The sequence below is a fragment of the Prorops nasuta genome, unplaced genomic scaffold (assembly GCF_024137725.1).
Source record: "Prorops nasuta isolate Cenicafe-Biocafe unplaced genomic scaffold, Cenicafe_Pnas_1.2 PNAS00021, whole genome shotgun sequence".
NCBI lineage: Eukaryota > Metazoa > Arthropoda > Insecta > Hymenoptera > Bethylidae > Prorops > Prorops nasuta.
In genome coordinates, this window is record NW_027116818.1 from 2,875,756 (window position 1) to 2,895,831 (window position 20,076).

Here is a 20,076-nt window from a genome sequence, read left to right on the forward strand (position 1 = left end):
TCGAACGAGAAACCATTTTGCACCAAGTGTGAGTGTATCTGATGGGGCACGTGTTAAGTTTTTGCCAACTCAATAATTATTCACTTAAATTGATCAAGTTTATTTTTGTTTCAGAAAAATAAAGGATTAATTCCATGTTTTGGATATGAAAACAATTATTTTCTTAATAATAGCTTATTAATTCTCTACGTGTAGCATTCCATTGGCTTTGTAATTTGTGCATTTAATGGAAAAACACAGAAATTCGCAAAATTCCTTTCTGATATAAATAAAGGAAACCACGAAGATCTCCATGAGACAAGAATAAAAATGATTTATTCTTATTTTATTTTTTGGTTGCAAAGAATTTTCTTGGTTGGCGTTTATTGTCACGTGGTCAAAAATTAATTTGCAATAGAAATTGTCGCAGGGATTGAATTGTTGAGTAAACATAAGCAATTGACGTTAATTTATATCCACGTTCATTGGAATTCCATCAGTACTCTTGATATTAATAATTATGACGAATTAGTGTTTATCATTGGGACTTTTGCCTACGTAGTTGCTTTTACCGAGGAATGGCGAAGAGAAAATATTTCATCTCATAACTTTAAACTCTTTACGGGTTTTTCCTTCTTTCGATACGACGAGCAATCTAATAATCCTCGTATCAAAGAGACGCACTGGAAAGTTTTGCGAAATTTCGTGAAAACAACCGGAGGAACGCTTCTATTAATTATGAGCGAGTTGAGAGGGATTAGCAATTAAAGGATTCTTTCGCTTAGAAATTTCCAATGAAATCCTGTTTATTTTCCAAAGATAAAACTAGCGAGTTTCATCCACCCACGTGGATTAGAGCCGATAACGTTGAACGAGAACAACGCTTCGCGATAAGAAAAATAGACAAATTTAATGACTCGAGTGATTTACGAAGAAAGAATTCCGGAATGATACGCCGATAACATAACAGATGTTCTTATAGGCTATAAGCTGTTACGGATGCAGTAAAAAAAGACTATTGCATAAGTATATGTAGCAGGTGTTTTTGCGAGATTTGCAAAAACAAATTCTAGTTTAGCTATGCAAGCATTTATAATGATAAAGAGTTTACTAATTATGGGGAAAAATAAAATTGTAGAATTTGCAGTCGTTACCAGTTTTACTTTTCATCAAAATATGGCGTCGTTGAAGTCTCCAGGTGAGGAAATGACCTCTCGGCAGGAGAGGGGATCTACAGACTAAGTTCGACGTCTCGTTAGTTGCTGCTTCAAATAGGTTTTACGATATTAATCTCAGGAAATGATAGCAAGACGCTGATAAAACTTGACTCGTGCGTAACGAGAACCATCACACTGCTCGACTCACGTGCCAATCACACCATCCCATCACGCGATTACCTATTCGAAAACTTTCGATCTTCAATTTCTCCACATTCTTTTTCACCTTTCTCAGGAACAAATATTCTGTTTTAATATGAATCTGTAACAAAGAAAACTCGATGAATTATCCAATCCCCTAGGATTTTTTTCAACGTTTTTATCTGGTTATACGTGATTTTTCGAGCCTTCCACTTCTTTCTGTACGAGGAAACTTATAAATTCTTTAAGAAACAAAATACAAACTTTCTATTATTTTAAGTTTTTATAAACAGATACCGAGAATCGGACTACTCGGATTATTGATAGCTCTTCTTTGTAAGCTCAATGATTTCCTTCTAATAATTGTTATGTCTTATTAACTAAAAATGTATACACATTTCTTTGTAAAGGGAAAATCACTTTGATGCGAATAGGTTGGAGAATTCTTGTGGTGGGAACTGATGCTATAGAGGTTATGTTATTTGACAAGGTTGCGCGATATTTCACAATTAGCGAAGTCTCTAAAATGGCGGGAGAGCTAATAATTCTACACAGTCATCGTGACAATTTGTTAAAGTTTAAACAGTGGATAAAAGTAAGCACGATTATCGCATAATACTTGCAGCCATAAAACGATATAGTCATAAAATTCTTTCTCGTGGTCGAACTACTTCCGCTTCTAAAAAGCTAAAACAAATGGCGTCTTATTATTTTAATGAAATCATATGTAAAGAAAGAAATGAAATTATACATGGGAGAAGTCGACCAGTCGACGATTCGTGAGAAAAACGAAAGCTGCCAAAATGGATGGTTGGTAAAATGCTACCTGCACTATAATTTTTCTTTAAGTCATCTTCATTGATTTTTCCGGATTCGACTTTGACTTCTTTCTGATTTATTAATTCCGAAATTACACGAGCCTTACTTACTCTTGGAAGTCCCTAAATAATTTCATAATCTTAGAATTACGTGAGACTCACCGCAAGAGGTTAGTTTCTCTCCATAATTTACATGAATGACATATTATTCGAGATCTCTCACAAAAAGTATATTCAGTTTAGTACCAACTACGTTATCAAAAGGACGTCGAAATGTTGGTCTACAAACGCTTTCTAATTTTCAGTATTATATCAATCGCTAGTACACAACATATCAACGACGTCTTTGTTACTTTAATAACCGACGTCTCTACCTCTTTGTTTCCTGCTACAAGAATATCCTGCCATCTATGTAACAGCATCAGTGACGACGAGATACTAAGATTGTCGTGGCAGTTCTCGAACCATCGCCTCATCCATACTTTTCGAAATAATTTCGACCACTTAGATCCTCTAATTTACGACAATCTGGAGCACAAAAATTTATATATTTTGGATATGGAATGCGAATATTCCATTTATGCTTTACAAAGAGTATAAAACTTAATCTTGCTACTGAATTTTACTAGGCTTCAGTGGCAGTTGAATAATTGTTCTGTGTCTGTTTTTAAGGCAAATGCCAGCGAGCTGTTCAGTAGTCCAAAGAAATGGCTGCTTCTCGGAAGGGAGAATCATTGGGAGGACCTAGTGATAAAGGAGACTTTTAAGGATCTTGGGGTATACCCGGATAGCGATGTTTTAATGGCTAGAAAGATGAACGACAGTGAAGATTTCGATCTGATCTCCATCTATCGGCCAAGTTCGGTCAGAGAGGTTATAATCGAGTTTCGGGGAAATTGGAGCGCATCTGGTGGGGTTAGGTTAAACGATAGGCGAGTTGCATCCATTAGGAGAATGAATTTGCAAAAAACACCACTGAAATCTTGTCTAGTGGTAGGCATATAAAATAACTTGCCTTTTTATTTCCATCAACGAATTAATAAATTAAACATGTTTTAATGTGTTCCCTTTGTTACCACGGCTATTCAAGATGACCGATCCAGATACAATTAATCATCTGACCGATTATCAGCACAAGAGAACGGATCCTGTAACAAAGGCAACTTATACCTGGATAAATCATATGATAAAGAGAATGAACGCAACGTGAGCAATTACAATTGAGACGTTTCATCATTTCTGTGATCTTTAATTTTTTTATCGTAAAGAACGCAACGCGCAGTTGTCTTGAAAACAGAGATAATATAATTAAAGAAGAAGGTAGTCGAATCTTGATTGTGTGTATGCCGATACTTATCAGCGTCTGTGTTGTTTTATCAGACGCAGATTTCATTGAGATATATATATATATATATATATATTGTCTATTTTCAAACAAGTGCTCACTTCAAGATTCGATCTGGGAATGCATCTAACTTTTATCGCTGGTTCTTATCAAAACGATCATTGATCGTACATCGTTAAAAAGATCTCACGACTTTTAGGATTAGCTTCGAAATTTCGGATTCTTGGGGCTACAAAATGCCTAATGGGAGTTTCAGTGGAATGATAGGAATGTTGCAGCGAAAGGAAATTGACATTGGAGGAACTGCGACCTTTTTTGTTGCTGAGAGAATTGAAATTGTCGAATACGTTCAACTGTACACCAAGACCAGGTGAATGCTTTGCTACGGCTAATTTTTAATCGAGGAACGTGAAATGCTCGATTTTAGGTTATGCGAAATGGCGCCGGCCTGCTAAATATTTTTCAGGCTTTACCTACGATCGATCATTGCAATCAGACGTTTTTGCGCGTTTCGATTAAAGGTTGTACTAACCGTATGGAATCAATTAATTTCGATTTAAATTATGATAATTCCAGATCCGGATGGCTATTCAGGCAACCACTGCTATCTTCGGTCAGTAATATTTTCATCTTACCGTTTCAAAAGCGTGTTTGGATCGCAATCGGAGTGACTCTAAGTTTGGTTTTTCCTTTGCTGTATATGGCTATGAAATGGGAATATTCGCAGAATCGTGATAGCAAATCTGCCAAATATTGGAGGGAACTGAATCCAGCCAATCCGAGCTTTAGCGATGATTTTCTCGTTATACTTGGAGCCATGGCTCAGCAGGGTATAATTAACATATTTATGATAATAAAACTATCTGAATTATCTTGATCAATTTAATAAATGTATTATTTTATGTTTATTATAGGATATTCATATGAACCTTATAGGGTCCCTTCGAGGATAACCACATTAATGGTATTAATTTTTGCTCTAAGCTTATACGCGTCGTATACAGCAAATATTGTCAGTTTATTGCAAACCACAACCGATGCTATAAAAACTCTCGCGGATCTTCTGTACAGCCCGTTAAAGAAGGGTGCACAGGACGTGATTTACAATAGACATTACTTTAAGGTAAAAATATTAAACGAGATCACGCGAATGTTTTTCATAGAAAAATATTTGTCTAGAATTTTCGAACTCTCCTACTAATACCGAATTATCATGTCCAATGCAAATTTCCTACTGCGTTGCGATAAAAGATTCCATTTAATTATCACTCATGTTTACACTTTATTTTAAACAAGGCTTTGGACTTGGAATTTTTCCATGAAAACAAAAATTTACTTTTCAATTTTTCCTTATCGTACAGACGTTTACGGATAATGTTAGAAAAGCTTTGGTGGAAACAGTAGAGCCAAAGGGTAAAAAAGGTAGTTGGATGAGCTTAGATGAGGGGGTGCGCAAAATTAGAAACGAATTGTTCGCCTTCCATGGGGAACTCGGCACGATGTACCAAGTCGTCCAGGAAACTTTTCTGGAGGATGAAAAATGTGGTCTGACCGAAATTGACTACTTGAATATCTTATATCCGCTTCTAGTGATACAAAAACGATCACCGTATCTTGAGATTATTAGGAATGGGTAAGAGTATGTTACTTTTAAGAAATTGTCCTTAAACTTGAATATGGTATTTTCAAACTTATTTTAGAGCATTGAAAATAAAGGAAAGTGGACTGCAGGATCGAGAACATTTTCGATTGTGGACAAAAAAGCCAGAATGCTATGGTAATACAAATTTTATAAGCATTGGTTTCCAAGAATGCTATTTTCCTTTAGTAATAATGGGCTATGGAACCCTTATTACTGTAGCTGTATTAATAATAGAAATGTTATGGAGAAAGAGGTAAAGATGTATTCTTTAAGTGTGTGCTATGTCATAAACATTTGGTTCTTGTTTTTCAGGCAATATGTCAAGAGTCGAAGTATGGAGGTTATTAGAAGTCCAGAGAGAACACCTTCTGACATATTTGACTGACTTTAATTAAATAGAGAGTTATATTAAAGCTATAAATTATTATAAATTATATGTAAGAAATGCTTAATAATTAAAAAAAAATAGCACATTAAACTTTAGTTGGTAAGAAATGCTGATAGTAGTTTTTTGTAAAGTCTAACATAAGTTCTGGGGTACACTCTGGTAGATCTTCCACAAATTTGGCTGGACTTCCAGCATACCTAGTGAAAGAAGGAACTATTGCTTCTGGGGGAATTACAGCTCCATCTTCAATGTAACAACAGTCCTTCAATATAGCTTTTCTTCCCTGAATAGAAATGATAAATTAGGCAGGGCCTATTTGAATTTTATATTAACTAAGATAGACTCACAACTATAGCATTTTTTCCTATATAGACATAGCTACCAATCAAAGCTGCATTAATGATTGCCCGTTCTCCTACAAAAACATGATCTCCCATTGCTAAAGGGAAAAATGCTACCCTAAAAAATATTAATTATGATGAAACACTTTAATATTCATATTTTCTTAAATAAGTATAATCACCCTTTGCTGAATTTTTTAAAAGGTGGTCGAATGACAGCATTTTTACTAATTATACAGTATCGGCCAACTTTAACACTTGACAAGTCCCCTCTAATGATTGCATCCGACTGCACAATCACTTTTCCATGTAAAACAATATTTTGAGAACCACAGAGAACAGTCTGCCTGCTGACTTTGTTTCCAGATGCCTTAAAGATTTTAAAAGTTATAATCTATATCAAATCTCCTATATTCTAACCTCGTTTTTTGGATTATTACTTACAGTTTCCACATACTCTGCTTTATTATAATAAATATCCTGAGGCTCCATTATTCACCCGATATTATTTTATTACAATAATGAATCACTACATTCACTACTCTTTAATTAAAATCAAATTTATAAAAATGTTTCTTCATTATAACAGCAAGTTTTAATAGAAAGTAGACAAAGTGACATTTGCCTGAAGAAGTTTCTCGTCTTACTGTAGGTAATATTTTACCTACCGAGTACCCGGCGACGCAAGCTAATTTTGAAGAAAAGATGGAAAACCTATTTATTTACACGCTAGAGGGCACATGCGTATGCTATTTAAAAATTGACGCGATCGATAAATATCTCTAAATATTATTTTATTCTTTTCACATTTAAATGTAGCCATGCTTCCTCTCAATTTTTACAGAATATTTTTACTAATACAAAATGATGAAACATGACTATATAAGCATCTTTTAATTTTATATGATAAAAATATGTTTCAAAGTTCTATTATAATAACCTTCTATTACATACACTTGTTAGCTACAGTATATGATTCATAATTAATATTGAGTATGATCATTTTCCTAAAGCTTTCAGCTGATCTAGTCATTATAGATTTCCACTAATATTTTGAGGTTACATGTTTTGAGCGTGGCTACTATGGTAACTTGAGTAAACCACAGCTGACTCGCACTGTAATTTGTTGAGCAAAGTAGCAGCGCGTGTTTTCTGGAGTAAGTGAATACTTGTGAGGTGGATTTAATGTCACTGTTTAAGACAAAAGAATGGTGGAGAACGGAATGTGGGTCGCAAGAGAGTTTCGACAGGCAAAGTTTGTTGGTATCGCCATTGTTTGGCACGGATACAAAGGATATTATAATTGTTGGCAGCCACAGCGGATATTTAAGGGTTTTTTCACCTTCTTCCCAATGGGACGAGGAAGCGAAAGCTCCTACGGGATACAAAACGTCCGACATGATTGTCGAAATGAAACTGGAGGATTGTATAATCGATATAAAAACTGGAAGATTTGTCTCGTGAGTTTATATATATATATATATACATGCACTATATATACCTTGAAAAAAAGCGCGTAAGAAGATGACCATAATGGTACAGCTCGAGAATAATGCCTGTAGCCTTCAAACTAATTTCAAATCAAAATGAAAAAATGAAGAAATATTATTCAGTTTGCGAACGAATTTAATTGCAGTGGTTCTCAAGATCTACATTTGGCGGTGTTAATGCCAACGAAACTGGCGATTTACAGCGCAGCTTTGCGCAAAGGTTCGGACGAGCAGGGATCTACAGGTTTGCATAATTAATATTCGATCCAAAACGAATAATGGTACTGGACTCGATTGTGAAATTCACTCTCCAACTCTTTCCAGTTTACATATTCTCGCGTCTGACTTACGGTATGTTTCGAATCAAACATCCTCGGGCTGCTTTCACGCTCGCCGCCGGCTAATCTCGCTGAATCGCTTTTCGAGATAAGTTTCATAAGATTATTTTTTTTTTAATATTAAAACCGCGTGCCACGCACCATACAAGAACCAGCTCCGACTGCTAGTTCACGAATCTTCACGAACGAATTTTGAATTTACTCGGCTAACCTGGAGGAATGGAGGGGGGTGGGGGGGGGGGGGGTAATTCCACAGGACGGTCAGACGTACAAACCAATTAACACGAATCGGTACCCCGCGAGTTCTACGATCGCCATTACTTCCCTCGAGCATTAAAACAACTGGTCCGACTAGTCGCGAGACTAAAGTTTCTTTTATCGATTACAGGTGATCACTGTCAATTGGAAGAGGCGTACAAGCACGCTTTAAAAAAATTTCCGTTATCGTTGATCACGGGACCATTCGGTGGAGCGAGAGGAAGGGATTTTATTTGCATTCAATGCTTGGATGGCACTTTAATCTTTTACGAGCAAGAAGCACAGGTCTTCACGCAGGTTCTGAAGAATCGATTACTACCGGAACCAATGATCTACGTCAGCAGGAACGACGTTTTTGTTACATCCAGCACCGCATGGATCCTCGAATTTTACAGGTGTCATATATTTTTATCTTCGACTGGCCGTTGTTCTATATATATATATATATAACGCTCTATCTCTCAGACTCGCATACACGCACTCCGTATCAATATTTCGTTTAATCCGCAATTTTACTCGCTTAATCTTAATGGTATTATAATACATGTCGTGATTACTTTTTACGATTGAGTGTCATTCCCATAAAGCTGACATAAATATGCTGGTATTGCTGATGATAAGGCTGCGGATGCACCTGCGTGGAGACTGACTCATCAGCTCGTAATCTGCCGGCGCGCGCGTAACTTTGTCTCGGCCCACGTTTCCCAGAAACATTATTCGTTACGTTAGCCAATTGGTTTCGCGAAATCACGTACCTGCATCGGTGGCTTGAGACCAAATGTCTTTTTTCTCTTTTCTTCATCTTTGAATATTATATATAGTACGTCAGAAAGGAATAACGGGGTTTAAAACGAGTAGAGGGAATGTCTCTGTCGAAGGTACCAGACCCTGGCGGAATTCGGGAGGAGCAGCAGCAGCAAAGAACGCGAAGGGACCTCGGAAACTAAGAAAACGCTGGAGCCAGACTGGAGTTACAACATCGGCGAGGCAATTCTCGATATCGAGGCGGTTACTCTGAGTAGCTTTGAGGTTGGAGTAGTCGTCCTTGGCGAGAAGAATCTTTATTGCTTAAAGGGCAGTTCCGCAGCCCTCAAGTGCATCAAGAGACTCGAGTATAAACCACTTTGTTTTCGGCCCTATGTCATTGGTGAGTCAACGAACGAACCTTGGCGATACAACGAACTTTCGCTAATTTTCATCATGATTTTCTCCAAGCTTTGTCAAACTCGGATAAATGTCTGATGGGTTTTTAATATTTTTTTTTAAATTGTAAGAAAGTATTTTTTCATAGGATAACATTTTGTTCTTTTAACTATATATATAACTATGTAAGCATAACGATGATGGTTTGGGATATATATGAAAAGCAAGCTTGACGAAGGAATGGAGATAAATGAGGCATTGTAGGTGTGTGGGGGAGGGGGAAATTTGCTGAGGGGATAGTGCGGATGTTTTCAGAACCGGACGGCAAGCTGATGGTGCTTGTAATTGCTGACACAAGCACTCTGATGATTTACGAGGGTACCACTCTCAAGTGGTCGGCGCAGCTGCCTTTTGCTCCCGTCGCGGTAACCAGAGCGTATTTTCAGGTAAATCATCGTCCCATTCGAATCTCAACAACTCCACTGCTGAGAGCCACCCTTTACACTTGACGAAAATAGAAAAAAAAATCCTATAAACGAATATTCCATCCGACACGTCCCTTTAGGTCAAATCTTCTTTTTCGGAAAAATACTTCGCATTGCGTTGATAATCGTTCAAACTTACACTCTGGCCTACAATGTTTGTGAAAAAAGAGTCAAGGTCTTTGAAAATAGTTAAGAAAAAAAATTTTATGGAAGGACAGGATAAAGTCATTTATAGTTCAGGACTTATCTTAAAACAAGGTCGTAGTCTTATCTTCCAGGAAAAATTTCTACTTGAAAAGGAATAAGAAAATGTAACCAACTTGAGGTAGCAGAGCATGGCTTTTGCCACGCAGATGTCAATGTCAGTGTCAGTATAGTGTATCTTTCAAATCTGAATCTCGCTTTGAAGAATCTGGACGGCGCGATCGTTACACTTTCCGACAATGGCCAATTGGAAGTTTCTTATCTTGGATCCGAGCCATCTTTGTTCATCGCTCCTCCGGTACAAAGAAGAGGCTACGATTACGTAGCTGCTGAAAGGGAATTCTTAGAATTGCGGAGGATGTTGAAAAAGTCCAAGACTTCCGGTAAGGATCTTCAGCTGTATAGCTCATTTCTATCATTGTTAATTACTCGCTACGATATATATAGATACTGCGTCCTAGTTTCTGCGAGTTGCTCGAACCAGAGTGAAAATGTTGAAAATTTCAGGGGACCAATTGACAACAGCAGCCACGGACGTAGAATTGCAGATGAACGTAGTCGTGTCACCTGATCTGGAGCCATGTTCTTACAACAGGACAACGGACGCTATTGGGGACCAGCAACAGGATAAAGGATACTCGGAGAGCAAACAGAGTCTCATGTGCAGAGTAAACGTAGAATTGTCATCTTACACCCCTCTGGTGGACGTTCAAGTCTCCATCCACGTATCCAAGCCTCTCGTGTCCAGCAAAATTTTCGAGAACGTCTCAAATCTGTGTGAGCAAAAAATAGATGATAAAAACACATAATTATAAATAAACCTCCTCTTTATTTCACGTATAAGATGTGTGCATCATTTATAAAGAAAAAAATGTATTTCAGGTGAAAGACACGTGATACAAGTTTTGATTTACTTGAAGGACGATCTTCTTCCGTATTCCAACGAGGTGAAGGTCACAGCTTCCTACGAGACTGACAAGGGTTGTTTGAGAATCGTGGAGAAGAGCGCGAAAACTCCATTGAAATTCCTTTTGAGGCCGTGTCCACCTGAAAATACGAACGTTTTTACAGCTGTAGTTAAATGCAGCGAAGCACTTTTGGGCTTCAGCCAGCTTTTTCCAGGTAGACCAATGAAAATTCTTGGCCATAGAACGGTGTACAATGGATGCATTTCTGCATAGAATTTGCCAGCGAACACGTTCAATCGAAATTGTCGAATGCTCTGGGAGTGCAACACGTGGAATCCGGTCGCGTGGTGACGATAGTCTCCGGTAGCACGAGCAATCGCTATCGAATACAATCGACGGATGGCCTTGCGGTGACCTTGGTGTTCCAGCAGCTGGTCAACAGGTTGAAGGAGCGTTCCTCCGGAACTCTCCTAACTTCCATTGGCCAACAACACGTGCACCTCGTCCAATCGCAGCTCGATGCTCACTTTCACTGTCGCATCCACATCGACAAAATTATGGCAAGTTCCCAGGGTTTTCCCTTTTTTACAATCTAACCTTCTTTCTCCCTCCTTCATTTTTCGGATCCTCCCCTCTCTACTCTCTATCCTTATATAGACTCTTTCATCGTTTTCCCAATTTTTCCTCCACGAGTAAATTTATATTTTTTTATAATTGCAATTTCTGTACAAGTGATAATATATGATCTGTTCTTTTCTCTCCTATGTATTTATTTATGATAACCGATAATATAGTTTTTATTCATTGTTTTTGCTCAGACCGAAATTAACCTGCTGACTGCTCAGCTGAGGAATATTGAACGGAAGCTGTTGCGCGCAATCAGGAGCAGAAACACTCAATCGTTGACCGCGCGTGGTCTACCATTCCTTTTGGATGCCACTTATTCCTCTATTCTTGGTCTACTCGACCAACTGGATCAAGCCAAAAATGTAAATGTAGCAAATTCCGAGTGTTTTCAAAATTTAATTTCGATTTTTTTGTCTCTTTCGAAGCTTAGGAAAATATTAGTTAATGTTAATCTAAAAAGCGTCTAATTTAATCATGAATCAAAAGATTATTTAACACTGATTAAAGATATTTTATTGCAGATGGTAAAAGTTGACATTGTAGTTAAATTTTCTGTTTTAGGAGAGAGAGAAAGCATCGCACGGTCTACAAAATTCGTTGCGATTCTTGTTAAGTTTATTGAGGCTGAACGTGAGTGAGGAGAAATACCCGATTCTTGAATCGGCGATCGATTTTGGACCGCAGCTGAGAGATCAAGTGGTGAGCGAACATGTCTTTGTGTTTGATTTAGGAATTAGCTATGGAATATTATTTATGTTGATGAAGAGAACAAGATTGAAATTAGGTCTCTCGTAGAGCTCCAAAATCAGGTCATACAAGCTTTGATAAGAAATCATTTCTTCCTCTCGAGTTATTTCATTATGTTGGGTTGAAAATTTAAAATAATTTTTTATTTTTTAAATTTATTAATTTATAGAAGGTTTTTGGTACGTAAAAGATAATTTAGAAAAGGTTAGTTTCTTCTATTGATTTTTGTAGGATTGGGAGGAGGTGGCCGATGTGACACTCTCGGTGCTACTCAAGAGCTCTAAGAGAAGCGCTCATCAAGATCGGAAATCCTTGACCTGGAGCAAATTCACGTCTACTAGGGACCTTGCCAAGCTGAAAAAACGCCTCGCCCATGTCGTCGAGAGACTCGATACCTCTCGGGAAGCAGATATCGCAGAAAACGAGCCATGAATTTCCGAAAATTCCATCAAAATCCAATATATTTCTTAGAGCCTCTAAATACTTTGAAAAAAAAATCGATTATTCGAACGAAGCATTAAATAGTTCGATAAAGAAGAAACCGCTTGGAATTCATTCTAAGATTAATTAGGATCGAAATAAATAAATGGAAAAATATTTATTTATATATATTCGAGTATTCTATCTACTCAACGACTTGATATCTAGAAGAATTTTTATTATCCTTTCAAAATTAGCCCTTCTATGTAAGGTTTTCAGCTTGACCACGGTTTTTGAGATACCCTGACTTACCGATAAGAATAGATAGAGAGAAGGTAATACGAGGAAAAAGTTGCAGAGGCTGGAAAAGTCATTGGATGAATTGGTCATCGCGGTTATGCAAGAGAATCGAGAGCTACTGCTCCAGCATGTCTCGGGTGTGTCATTAATAAATCATAACGCAACTTCTCCTAATGTAATTGGTCCTAGATTAAGCACCGGGATTGCTGGACAAGTGTAATTGTAGCCTGTGCAGAGTCGTTCTCGTTAATTAACCTCGAAGCAGCGGAATCGCGGCGCCAGCGATCCTCCCCCCTCTTCCTCTTCTCACAATCATTTATCCCCTATGCACTTTTTCTCGCTACTTTTTTAGTTCTGCGCGCATTTACTATCTTATGTCTCTCTTGCAGTCCCCACTTCAAACCAATCAGGAAAATAGAAGACAAAAAAAAAAAACTAACGAGCCATTTTCTAGCCAATGTAAAACTTGTCTCTTTGTTCTTTACTCACGATCAAACGTGTAAGTCTTCTCCTATATCACAGTCTCGTTTTCATCTCCACCTGTTATACCTTTCCTCCCTTTGGCAAATTTTTATACATTTCTGTCATTTTGCACAATCGAACCTTACAATATAGCATTTTCCTCGTTGCCAAATTATATATTATTCTATATTTTGCTTCTAATGATTCACGCTGCTTTGCGAAATCGCTTTTGTTCGTTCGTTTTATTATTAGAAGCGGCAGCACGTAGCGATAAAACATACAACTAATTCTGGGAACTAATTCGTTTTGCGCTGATATTCATTCTCGCGTATTGAATTATTTATTTTATCGCGCTGGCCAAAGTTGCTTTTTATGCGAATTCGTAGATACCAAGAGTGAGTCACTCCGTGTTCAGAAACGAGATATCCTGTCCACTCGGAGTGTTTCGTTATTCAGGTGTCGTTAATTAATTGACGTGTAATGAGTTGGATTATGTTTTGACCGTATAAATGAATAACCGAGCTGAACTATTTTATGGACTTGGGAGAAATCGAGTTTTGCGTAAATACGTTTTATTGGTCCAGACTTGGTACCGATTTTTCTTGCGAAAAGTAGGTACCTTGATCGAAATTGTAATGGCGGAGACATTGATTGATGTAAAGTCGAGGAGAATTCTTAGTCAAGCAGACACGAACCGGAAGTATGGATGCTATATTGCACTGAGAAGAAAAAGTATTTTATTCAAATAAATCTTGCATTACATTTAATCATTTTTTCTTAGTGTGCCGTGCATATTAGAACACTCATAAGTCACTTAATCATCTAACATTAAATCAATTATTTTAAATAGCACGTTTGCTGCTATGAAACTGCAGCAACGGTTTCTATTTTTTTTAAAGATACATCTATGAGTTCAGCACCTCTGGCACCAAAGGTTCCGGCGCCTATGATTAAGTGCGATCTTTGCAGAAAAAATGGCAAAAACGAATTGAGTCAAAATGGAGCAAAAGGAATGAAATAATACCAGTGATTGAAAATGTCGAGATACACGATTAATACTGTTATACAGCAAAAATATACGAGTGGAAAATTAATGAAAACAACTCGAGATTAAAAAGCAATGGTGAAAATGGATGAGTGCAGTCTGTTATTAAAAGGAGTATTTATTCTAGGATTATGGCAGGTGATAATTAAATGAGGCTGACGAGGAAGAAGAAGAAGGTAAGAAAGCGTGAAAATCTTTCTGGCTGGTGCTGCTGCAAAAAGTTATCAAGTTTAATCCCCCCTTCCTCTTTAATTGCCACCGAGAGAGGGAGGGGGTTCGGCAAAAGGGTCAGGGTCTTACGCGTTACTATACTCACTGCCTGCGGGCTCCTCGATGTAAACACGAAAGATAGTCAAGAACGCGCGCATTCCTATACACAGGAAGTTTTGCAGAAAACCCAAAACCATATACAGACCGTCCTAATATCTCCAAGGATATCGGATCCTACATAAATTCTACGGTTATTTACGAGCTTGAACCTGTAAAGAGAGCCCAGCATAGTATTAAAAGCGAATTTTTCATTCAACCTAACCTCCAACATCTCACGTGTACATATTTCCACGAGAGTCGGCCAAAAGCTAACCTATAAATTTGTCTATATCAATGAGATTGCATAGACATTCGTAGCTTTGAGCGTTTGGCATTGATGTTACGGTTGGGTGGCTTGGATCAGCAGCAGCGAGTTAGGTGCATGGGAGTTTCCCGCGTAAAAACAGTGGAACAAATCGGATCGTGGAATTCTAATCCAGAGAGCTGACTGTCGCGAGGAGATCGAATGGCTGGTCAGTGGTGATTTAGGAGCCGAACGCATTTTAATCGTCACGATAAATCGTCATCGTCGTTACAATAAAATAAATGATCGTTGTGGGCAGGTTCTGAACACACAATCGGACTTGCAAATCGGGCCGGCGGCGGCGGCCATATAAAGCAGCCAGCTGCGCCCTCTAGCTGGGCCGCTAACCCCACTCCGCCCATAGGATCCCGGTAAGCATCTCCCCCTCCTCTTCACTCTTATCAAACAATTTTATTCGTATTGACAAGAAGAAAAGAACGCAGGAAGAATAAGTTTTGGAAAAAGTTGTTGCTAATTTATAACGTTCTATCTGTCATACAGCATTTCAACTAGAAAGGTGTTCCTAAAACTCGCGGTTGGATCATAAATCATCCCTAAGTGTACGACGAAGATCCTCTTTTTGAAAGGGGGGAGGGGAAATGGTAGATGGGGATCGATAAGCCAGCTCCGCCTAAACAAACAGACTTCCGCTCTTTGTAGAATTTATAAGCCTCGAAAATGCCGAGAAACACAAGCGAGTGTTCGATATATCCGGAGACTCGTCGCCATCTTGAATTCCGGAGTATGGCACGGAATGAATCTCTAATAAAGTGGAGGTTATATACGGTCGAAAATTTGCCGATGGATTTCGCGGTAATAATTTGGCGGACCACCAATGGTGCATTTCTCCGGGGGTAATTATATAGGGATAACGAGGCAAGGAAAGTTAAGCCGCGGGAGTGAGGGAAGTGTCAGTGGATCTCGGGTAATCGATGGCTTCCGGCCAATTACCCCCGGCGGAGCCCTCCTAAAATGGCCATTACCCATCCGGGGCTCCGGGCTTCTACGATTCTACCTGCGTGCGCCTACGGGATTTGCCGGCGATTCCCTCTGGATCCTTACCCGCCGCGGCACCGCAAAAAGTCCAAAAAGCCGAATATTTAGTCATCGCTGAAATCTTAATAATGGACCCTGCAAGAATGGCCCGCCGGCCTCCTTTGTTTTCTTGATGTATTTATTTAACCACCTGGGAGAGACGGACCACTCTCTCCAGTCATCCACCAACCTCTTCTTCCTCTTAATTTTCTTCCTCTCTCCACCCAACCGATCCCTTCTTCTCGTGTATATTTTTTACATACGTTTTAGTACCCCGATGGCAACGCGGTAACATGCTCGACCGTTCACCACGATCAAACTCTATCGAGGCAGGAAGAAAATCCGAGAAATCGAGCAACTTTATGCATCGAGTGTGACGCAATTTTCGCGTCCTTGAACAATCGTAATGATCGTTTTCCCAGTTGGGAGCTGAGGCGGATTTCTGTCACCATACGACGGTATTTACTTAAACCAGCTACTTCGAACTCGATTTATCTTATATATATAATCCAAGTAATGTATTCTACTTGTTAAGTGAAAATTATGCTCCTAGTTACCTCGTTATGTATAGGGGAAGGTGGCCCAAAGCGGATTACTTGAGGTTTACGGATTATGGAAAACTGACTTTAATTAATAATGATAATATTTATGGTAGAATTATAGTTAGGATAATTAATCGACTCTAAAACAATAAAATAGTCGGTACCATTTGATATTATAATTTCCTCTAATGCGAAATATAAAAAAAGTATTTTTTACTCGTTTTGCTCCAGAGTACACTTTTTATTTAAATAAAACAATGTCATTTATTAAATATTTAATAAAATTATAAGCCCTCCTATTAAATTTCATTAGAATTCGTTGAAAAGAGGATATTATCCGGGGAATGATGGTTCGAATAATAAGTTTACCGATATATATATATGTATGAAGGAATAAAAAAAGCGGGAATTAATCTAATCTGTCGAACATTTCCGGTTCGGTGACGTTGCACGTCCGTTGATTTGCTGCTCCAATTATTTTATTATTCGCTAATAATCAATTCCTTCCGGAAAAGCAGAGCCAGTCTGGAATAACAAGAAGCGATTTTAATAATTCAACATGCGAATGACCAATCGAATTCGAGATCCGCAGCAATTGAAATGCGCAAATGAAGAAGACTACGTCCGAGCGAATTTTGTCGATTCAGGGAAGATTCGGAGTTTCCGGAAAAAGGAGCGTATTTTCTTAAGGCTAGTCGAGAGTTTGTTTTGCCAATCTCAACAATATCGTCTTGCCTATCGCGCCAGATCAGAGCCACGTGCTTTCCTTCGAAATACAGATATCTCCGGATTGAAGGTTAAATAAAGTGCAGCTACGCAGGTTACGGATCTCCTTCGCGTGTCAGTCGAAAATAACTTTATTACCTGTAAATTGTATAAATTATAAATTGAAAATAGTAAATTAACAATTATATATCTAGTAATGATTAATGCTTCGTTCAACCAAAGCAATTAACACGATCACCCGATCCATTATCATCAATTCAACCCCATCATCCATCCAAACCATTCCTACAAAATTTCTAACCTCACTTTTCCCGCCTTTTTCTCTCGATTCTTCTCGATCCAGCCAAATCGTTCGGCCTATCAGACTCAGAGAATCCTCGCGTCTTTTCCTCGAGCGATTAAGCTCGTTCCGTTCAATTGGACGAAAGTTGGCGAAAAATTAGCTCGGTCACGTGACTGGGCAGAAAAACCGCTGGGATTTTATGGGTTGGAGCTATTTAGCCGGATGGTACAAGGGGAATTTAAGAAGGCAAGAAGGCTCGTCTGTAGATGTATAGGTGTGTACGCGCGCAGGGAGCATACGAGAGTCGGACCCGTTGGGCCAAGGTATAATTTTCAGGATGCCGATAGAGAAAATAAATCAGGCAGCGAAAGATTAAAGGTCTTCCGCGAGATAATCGCCTTAACTCGCTCGCGCTGGCCTTTCTCGACGCTTTCAAAATATTTGATAGATCGCTGCTACCCTATTCCCCTACGGTCTCGAGCCCTGGCTCTCTCAAATTCGACGCCACTGGTCGGAGATGGTGTAAAAATCAATCATTACGATTAATTAATTAGTCGAGCGAGGCAGCACGTTCTCCATACGAACTATCGACCCGGTTTTACGCGTATATCCACCATCGATGAATTCCAATTGGCTGGAAATAAATTTACTTAATAAATTAGTTACCGGCGGAGTGTACTAATGGAATTCGTTTCCACGAAAGATTTATTTATTCTTCTTTAAGAAAAGCCAAGCGAGGGACCATTCGTAAGGTGGCGTTCTATCGAGAAACATAATCCGGCTGACGCTATTTTCGAAAATTTGTTTAAGGTGATTTCAACGTTTGCTGTGACGTATTCCGTATCGAGTAGGAGCCTTGCTGATGCCACGTTATATTTTGATAGATTTATCGAAATGTTTTTAAATTCGTTCAACGAGATTATTGCTATGTTATTTCTTATGCGATAAGAATCGCTGGTCATAAATAAATGGTAAGTTAGCTGATGGACCATGTGTACGAGTAATAGCTATATAACACTCAATTATAAATTTAATTCTTCCGGACTATCGATATCCTCTTAATTTATACGATATTGCTCATTTTTCTTACGCTAACTATATGTCTATGAAAACAATCGAGCCAAAAGCACATTTTTGCGAGGTTTCATATATAATTTCATTATTTTTGCCTTCATAAAGCTAACCGTGGAAATTAATATTTTCAAACTTGTAATTTTCGACAGTTCGATGATCGATGAGATAATGAAGTTTCTACAAAGAAGATATTTGTTTATAAGACTTGAACATTGTTTATAAAAATAGGAAGAAATGGAATTATAGAAGATTCACAAAACTAATCAGCATCGAGGATGAAGAACCCAGCGATGTTTCCGCGGATCTTATTATCGTCGATCGAGTTGACGATTCGCATTTACATATCGAGGCTCGAGATAGCATAAAATGACCGAGTGCTTTCTCACACTTTATAGCTCGAGGAGACGAAAGTGAGCCTGTTATTGGATATCTTTCCGCTCTCCTCGTACGTGTGCACGTGTGCGCGTGCGAAATACTGCAAGATCGACCTTGCCCGAAGCTCGCGCGCCAAATGGAAAGTTGGTATAAAATTGCCAATTGGAAAAGTTTGTCGTCGCCAATAACAATAACGCCATTGTCAAATGCGCTTTTTCCAAAGCCTCTCGTAACCCGTAGAAACTTTTTGTAAACTGGCGCTCGACGAGAAACGACTCGTATCTTACGCTCGGTCGTCACGACTGAGAAAAAATTCATTTCCATTCACAGTGATTAATTATTTTGGCGTTTCGAATTGTAAACAGATACCGGAAGTCGTACGTTTAAGAAATTATTCATCATTGATTTGTAATCTAATTGAGATTGGACCACTCTATATATTGATATATATGTATATATATATATATATAGCCATGCAAGGAGAGAAATATTAGTTAATAAAAAGAGCGTATAAATTAATCAGATCGAGGAATCATTTAGCACTGAGCAAATTCGTGTTTATAAATATTAAATATTGAATTTATCTGATGGATTGGTCGAAGTTTTTATGGACATTGGAAAATCGATGATAAAAAGTTAATTATTATCGTTCGAGGAAGACGAAAAAGAAATTTGATATTTCGGATTTTAAAAAAATTATCTTCTCAATAATTATTATTTACATAATCTTGGATTATAGATAATTAATTTAGTAATCAGACCGAGTACATTCTTGATTATATTCCACTTATAAATCTCGCGGATTTTACCAATAGCTTTTCGCTCTAACTCCAGAATGACGTTAAGCGTGAATGATTGTCTTTTTACTCGCGTCAGTCTATCTCGACATTCTAAACTCGTTCAATTCATTCAAACATGCACAAAAATATCATCATAAGATTCAATAAAATTGTATAAATAATTAAGTGGAGTTTACCAATATATAATCAAGCTCCCCTCACAAACTATATTCTCATCGTCGTGAAACAACTGAACGATTTTACCGTTTTTTTAAATTTCATCGTGGTCTATTTTAGCTTTATACTGGAGGGGGAAAAAGGAAGAGAAGAAAAATAGGCACGCAGCCTTGC

General features: G+C 38.1%; 3 protein-coding genes across 6 annotated transcripts in view; 2 read left to right on the forward strand and 1 right to left on the reverse strand.

Moving 5' to 3' along the window:
* The window catches only part of LOC136781003 (ionotropic receptor 75a-like), a 13,144-nt gene extending 7,554 nt beyond the window's left edge, over positions 1-5,590 (forward strand). For 2 of the 4 annotated variants that reach the window (XM_066739653.1, XM_066739652.1), the window contains 8 exons: positions 2,828-3,148; positions 3,246-3,361; positions 3,700-3,870; positions 4,077-4,330; positions 4,415-4,623; positions 4,862-5,133; positions 5,201-5,395; positions 5,455-5,590. In XM_066739653.1, coding sequence (XP_066595750.1) covers positions 2,828-3,148; positions 3,246-3,361; positions 3,700-3,870; positions 4,077-4,330; positions 4,415-4,623; positions 4,862-5,133; positions 5,201-5,395; positions 5,455-5,527 — 1,611 coding nt within the window. In that variant the 3' untranslated portion in view covers positions 5,528-5,590. Of the gene's footprint in view, positions 1-2,419; positions 2,750-2,827; positions 3,149-3,245; positions 3,362-3,699; positions 3,871-4,076; positions 4,331-4,414; positions 4,624-4,861; positions 5,134-5,200; positions 5,400-5,454 lie in introns of those variants that run through there. The other 2 variants (XM_066739651.1, XM_066739650.1) reach the window with 2 other exon arrangements.
* On the reverse strand, positions 5,509-6,503 carry DCTN5-p25 (Dynactin 5, p25 subunit). Its single transcript, XM_066739678.1, has 4 exons — positions 6,316-6,503; positions 6,054-6,241; positions 5,878-5,989; positions 5,509-5,813 (listed from the first exon to the last, which is right to left on the reverse strand). Exons 1-4 carry the CDS (start codon positions 6,361-6,363, stop codon positions 5,616-5,618), a joined length of 546 nt encoding a protein of 181 aa, XP_066595775.1. The 5' UTR covers positions 6,364-6,503; the 3' UTR covers positions 5,509-5,615.
* Positions 6,504-6,876: 373 nt separating this feature from the next.
* On the forward strand, positions 6,877-12,656 carry BBS9 (Bardet-Biedl syndrome 9). Its single transcript, XM_066739635.1, has 12 exons — positions 6,877-7,331; positions 7,508-7,605; positions 8,088-8,352; positions 8,836-9,104; positions 9,416-9,546; positions 9,995-10,172; positions 10,297-10,566; positions 10,672-10,911; positions 10,971-11,257; positions 11,516-11,686; positions 11,886-12,023; positions 12,303-12,656. Exons 1-12 carry the CDS (start codon positions 7,057-7,059, stop codon positions 12,501-12,503), a joined length of 2,523 nt encoding a protein of 840 aa, XP_066595732.1. The 5' UTR covers positions 6,877-7,056; the 3' UTR covers positions 12,504-12,656.
* Positions 12,657-20,076: the final 7,420 nt, after the last annotated feature.